At 34.2% G+C, this 6,239-nt stretch overlaps 1 protein-coding gene across 1 annotated transcript; it reads right to left on the bottom strand.

Annotated features, from left to right (window-relative positions):
- Positions 1 to 2,328: 2,328 nt before the first annotated feature.
- On the bottom strand, positions 2,329 to 3,429 carry LOC129749553 (uncharacterized). The gene is made up of 2 exons (XM_055744560.1): positions 3,377 to 3,429; positions 2,329 to 3,319 (listed from the first exon to the last, which is right to left on the bottom strand). The coding sequence occupies exons 1-2, from the start codon at positions 3,381 to 3,383 to the stop codon at positions 2,508 to 2,510; spliced, it is 819 nt and encodes a 272-aa protein (XP_055600535.1). The 5' UTR covers positions 3,384 to 3,429; the 3' UTR covers positions 2,329 to 2,507.
- Positions 3,430 to 6,239: the final 2,810 nt, after the last annotated feature.

Here is a 6,239-nt window from a genome sequence, read left to right as displayed (position 1 = left end):
GGTGAGCGCGTTCCAATTTTTTTTCCTTAATCATCGTTGTTTTTGATCTCTACAATATCACAAAACTGGACAAGTTTTGATGTTCTAAAGTTTTGAAAGACGAGCCTTTGATTATAGTTTTAATTTTTGGAGATTCAGCGGGTGTCTGAGATGAAAATTTCATGTTGTAGTAATTATTGGCTTTTCTCAACAGTTCATACAGTTGTTGTAATTATTTAATGAGGATCGAAGGAATTTGTGTGTTGATCGTATTAAAAAGCTTATCAATTAGTGAAATCCGATTGAAAATTTGTTAAATTTCGTATGTACACGTTATGTATGATGTAAATGTATATTTCAAGATTGTCATTATTTTCAATGATTGCTTAGATGCAAATTATTAAAAAAAAAAGGACCCTATGGATATTTTCAACATTTATCAATCAAAAAGTAATTAAAAAGTATTTAGTTTTTTTTTAAATTAATTTATATTATTAAGAACACAGGAGTCAAAGGATGATACTTTAGAAAACTTTTGCAATCTACCAAAATTTGTCCATGAATCTTGTGATACCTATGCATTGCCAAAACCCAGAAACTGATGAACCATTATCATACTGAATCTCGGGGATTTTTAAAGCAAATAAAAGTCTTACCATTATTTTTAGAGCCAAAACGGTTTTCAAAAAAGTTGGTTAATAAATCGTTAAGATCGATAGTTAAGAAACGTCCTTCAGGGAAGCCAGAAAATATTTTGAATAGCAGTTGAATACTATTTCCTGAAGTGATAACTATGGTTATATATCTGAAAACGGAAAATCAACGAAAAATCTTAATGAATACTAAAATTGGTGATTAATTGATTTATAAAAAGTATTTGTTTTTGATATTAAAAGTATCTTGAAATGCTGTTTCGTACGGAAAGTGGAAAGTGTAAATTTTTAAGCTCAGGATTCTTAAAGATGTGCTAAAATCGGTTTGCTGGTAGGAACTTTTTTATTTGGAGAACCAATGTTATTAAATTAAAATCTATCATTCAGAAATGGAATTATTTTAAAATGAAAACTTTAAAACCGACCCGTGCTAGAAATTTACTTTTGTAAATGTGAGTGTATGCTTTTGTTTTTCGATTGTGTTAGATATAGAATTTCCATCAAATATTTTTGCAAAAAGAAAATATTTTTCGATCAGTTTTCCTTCATGAAGATGTTTTAGTGCATGCTTAACGATGTCTTAATAAACAAAATTTTGCAATAAGAAAAGTTATGCAGTTATCAGAACTATCTCCTGAAATTTCGTTAAGTTTTTAATAGATTTTTGCAACGCATTATTGAAAGGATTATAACACTATTTAATTGAATACAGTTTTATATATCATTTTACTTATTCAAACGATTCATTCTATCATTTCTTGGTAGGAAATAAATATTTTCAATTTTAATACGAATTTTCAAAATTCAAACGAGTTTGTTGCTAGAATAGGTGATCTGGTTGATTTCGAAATCACAGGAGCTTAGTAGAATATGATTTTAACCCAGATTACATAACACTAGTCAAAAGTGTTTCCTGATAATATCCTTTTTACCCAATCCACACAAAAAATTGTTTTGCTAGGATGCAGAGGTGACCTCGGTCCTAAAGCATGAATTATTATTCTTTCAATCCCTTTTCTCTATTTTCCTTCTATCCATTGACTACTAGGACGTGGCCGGCGCCGTTATTGATGTGTAAAGAGAGAGCATCAGTTTTGTTCATTGTGAATGTGCTGTCAATCCCAGATACCATTCATTTGGCCACTGGACAAAATTGATGGCCTCGGTCAATCACGGAGTAGCAACCATTGGTGATGTGGAATCCGTTCTACTGAACCACGCCAGCGATCATGGAATTTGAAATGCATTTGTTTTAATACCGATAAAAAATACCTTTAAATGTACTTTGACGAAGTTGACGAAGCTTATAAGGAACTATTGATTTAGAATATTTTTCATGTTGCATTTCAAGTTCAATGTTTTCAGGTGGATGTGAGTAGTCAATCAAGCTAAGCTAAGCTAAGCTATAGAAAATGAAGGTGATTAAGGTCAATATGCCCCTGATCAACCGGTTAACCGGCTTATTGAACTTGCACAGTAGTTTTTTTTACGAGGTAAGCTTTTTAAAAAATCAACAGCTGGAGTGAAAATATGTGAGATCAAGCGTTGAGAAGTAAAAGACAGTTGAGAAAGGATATTCAATTCGAAAAATTCGTTGTTTTTTAATTAGGTTTATTTCCAGCTAGACAAATAACGTTTTTAAGAAACCATCAAAAAGCTTCCCGTTCTCGCTTTCCTAATTTCAACATTACTCTCTTTCGGTTTATTATATTCACACTAATCTACCCTGTTGGTATTTTAATATCTTACAACGCTTCATTTATCATTTTTTTCCTGAGCTCCCTTATTGGCAACTTTATTTTGTTATTTTCTCACTTATGTTCTAGAGAATCTAAATTCAAAACCCACCACCTCAGTAATAAATTGTCTTCCTGTTCAAGCATTGGGACAGTTGACGTTGTGCGGGAAATCGCAATACTCTCGGGCTTGATTCCAGTGCAAATTCGGAGGACACTCGAGCACGTGCAGGGTGCCGAAAACGCACCGCCAGAACATGGAGCAATTCGGATGGGGTGCGTAAAATATTTGACCCGGTGGGCAGTGCGGGGGTTCGACCGAGGGTGAAGGTGTCGGTGCCGGAGGTTCCGGTGTTGGGGCAGAAGTCGGTGCCGGAGTTGGAGCAGGAGTTGGAGCAGGAGTAGGAGCCGGTGTAGGTGCCGGAGTAGGAGCTGGGGTAGGACCAGGTGTGGGAGCTGTCGGAACTGTAGTAGGAGCCGGAGTCGGAGCTGGAGTTGGTGCCGGAGTAGGAGCTTGAGGTACCTCGGTTGTCGGAGCAATTGGGCCCTCGGTAGGTGCTGTCGGAATTGGTGGTCCCGGTGTTGGTGCTGTTGGTACTCCTGGACCTGGTTCTGGTCCCGGTTCTGGACCAGGTTCTGGCCCCGGCTGTGGCTCAGGTTCTGGTTCAATAGGATCAGTGTTTTCTCCACCACCAGGAGTTGGTGGCGTTACAACATCTTTTATGCAAATAGATTCTTGCTCAAAATAACAATCGTTCATCACAACATCAAACATCAGTCCAGGTGCACAAGTCCGAAGGAAGGCATCTTGATTTACACACAGGAAAAATGTGAAACAGTCCTCTGGATTGGGGACATTATTGATGCCAACATTGTTCGCGCAAGGGTTTTCAACATCTTGGCTCAAGCACGTTGTAACTAAATAAACTACTCCAATGAAAAATGTTTTCGCTAAAACAAAAAAAGGTGTTAATCTTTTTAAAATCGAAATTTAAAAAATTTACTCACTCCCCATAATCAACCACCAAATACGCCCAAGGTTATGATTCGAGTTCTTTCCAGGTTCAACTAAGAAGCATTCACGTTAGCTCAATTTATATATAAATACCTCGCCTAGCTCATCAATCTTAGTATTCGCTAATTAGCGAAAAAATAACCTAATCTAAGCGGCTAAATTCAAACAATGCCGTTGTAACTTGAGGATAAACGAAGTTTCCCGAAAGATAAAAGTAACAAAAGATAAAGGGACAGCTCAAGTCATATTCAACATGGGGTGTTTTTCTTAGAATTCAAACTTTTGAATTCCAGATTCATACGAATCTCCGAAACTGGTAGGGTAGAATGAGGATACTTGATCCCTGAAGTAACTTGTTCCCTCAGCTATATCTCGTAACTAGAATCTCTAAGTTCTAACCAAAATATAATGATCCACAACAATGCAGTTACCTTAGATAATTGAAAAAAATAATCTGAGTTATTGAACTTTAGATGAGAAATTTAACAAAATGTGACTTAAAGATCAATTTTTCATCATTTTCAAATGTTTCCAACATGGAAAAAATTTATCGAAAATATTTATTTCAATACGTCAATCGTTGAGGAACGATATGAACTTCATACTGCCTTAATTTTAGAGCAATGTTAACTTTTTTAGAGAAGTTTTTAAGTAAGAATTAAAAACCGGGAATCTTTCTCCTTGATAGACTAAGAAAATTGAGGTGATTAAAATTTACTATCTAAAGAATTTACAAATTTTCAATGACCGACCAATATAAAAATCTTTGATGTCTAGTGAATCAACTTTCATTTCGAAAGAATAATAGGAGGTGGGATGAATGAAGGATGCGGCACACTGCCCTTTTCCTCCAATTTGATCACATTGAACTAAGTTAGAGGTATTTTGAAAAATGTCAAAATAAGAGAAGAAATTTAAACTGTTTTATCGTATATTCTATTTAAACTTTTTTCGATATTCTTTTAATACAACTTCAATCTGCGAATTTATAATATTCCGTGCGAGAAAATGTTGATAAAAGGTGATTTTCTTATTCTATATACCAGGAAATTAAAAGAAAATGACATATGAGCTCATTAAAGAATCTCTCGTTGATCCATTCCAGCGTGACGTCACAACTTTTGCAAAATTTTTTTTTGGAAAATTGTTTGTAGATTTTACAGATCATATCGCACATTGAAAAAAATTATACCTCTAAGTTCAGCGACGTCATAACGCGCCACTTTTTCCACTTTTCAGTTTTTTTACAAAACCGCATTTTTCTGCTCTTCTTCGAATAAATTTTATGGAAATTTCAGAATAGTATCATTCATTACAATCAAAAAATCGCTGTTTTTGATTTTTTTTTAAACGTTGATTTAAATTTATTTTAGAGCGCTTCACTGCCGTTCTAAGCAAGATTGTCCCATGTGGAAAAACGTGCAAACGAGAAAAACGCGATTGAAATATCAGCTATGTTTCCAATTTTTCTCTCAAACTAAAAATTCACCGACAGTTTTTTCGTAGTGAACAGTTCAAGTTAATCATTTTACAATGTTTTCTACCAAAAAAATTACATTTCCTACACATAAAAAAACAGCAAATTAGAGCTGCTCCGTGTGACACTTTTGCGTAGAATCAGAACGCATGCCGATGCTAGTTCTACGAAAAACTGTCACACGGCTACAATTTTTCTATAATTTTAAAAGCTTGCGTAGTTTATTTTTTTCCCAAAAACTCATGCTAAACCGTAATTTGAGGAATACGTTCCTCTTTGTTTATAAAAATGTATAGTTGAGTATGGATCCTGTAAGTAGTTCTACCGAAAAGTGTTTAGTGAAAATTTCTCTGAATAAAACACTCAAGGCTTCTCGCTCCTCCTCTACCCTCTATTTTAGTGTTCTTTTCAGTGAATAACGTTAAATTCAACAGTTTAAACTCATCTTAAGAGATTTTTTTTAGAAAATTTGCATTTTTCATTGAATTTTCTCTAGTGTGACATTCTTGCGTAGAACTATCAACAAAGAGACAACCACCTTGATGAAAATTTCGTATAAGTTCAGAACAAAGTATACTTATTTGTGTTTTTATTCGAAAATTAACACTAAAAGAGACCGTTTCCAGCAATAAAGTGAAAAAGACCCAAAAGTCACATGGGACATTCTTGCTTAGAACGGCAGTTCAGTTTCGTGACATCACAACGAGCCATTTTTTAAAGCATGGTTTTGGTTTGGTGACGTCACGAAATTTTATGGTCGGCTACATTAAACAAATCAAAGTATAATCTTAAATTTAATGCCCAGTTTACTAAAAATACTTAAAAACTCAACAAATAATGTGATTTGGTGATCAAGTCGATCCATTTATTCCCAAAAAATTAAGGCATTGATTTTAAAAGGCCCATACAAGCAGGTATGGTTTGCAACACTGCGCACATCGATTTTATTCGAAATTCATTTCTGCGATCATGTGTATTCAGAAAAAAATAATATTAGGAAATATTTATTTGCAAAAGCGCTAAAATATGTTTCTGTATCTTTTTTTTCAATATTTATTTGCAAAGGAAAGGAAAAATAAATGATAATTTCAAAAGCCTTCGATCTATTAAAGTTAGTTAATGGACACTAGAGTGCCTAAATCGACCGACTTATGAAAATCTTTTAAGTTGCAAACTGAAATAGTTCCTAGGCCTAGCACAAAGTACAGTGCTAAATTTATGGGATTGGACCTCGGAAATAGATGGCACAAAAAAGCCTAAAATTTGTATGGAATTATGAGACATTTTTTTTGGAAAAAACATGAACACCCATCCCTATTGGCCATTTTTTTTTAAATTACCGTCATTCACAAAGTTTTCGTTATGAAAAATAGTTTATC

Source organism: Uranotaenia lowii, chromosome 2 (genome assembly GCF_029784155.1).
Source record: "Uranotaenia lowii strain MFRU-FL chromosome 2, ASM2978415v1, whole genome shotgun sequence".
NCBI lineage: Eukaryota > Metazoa > Arthropoda > Insecta > Diptera > Culicidae > Uranotaenia > Uranotaenia lowii.
This window is presented reverse-complemented; position numbering and strand designations above follow the sequence as displayed.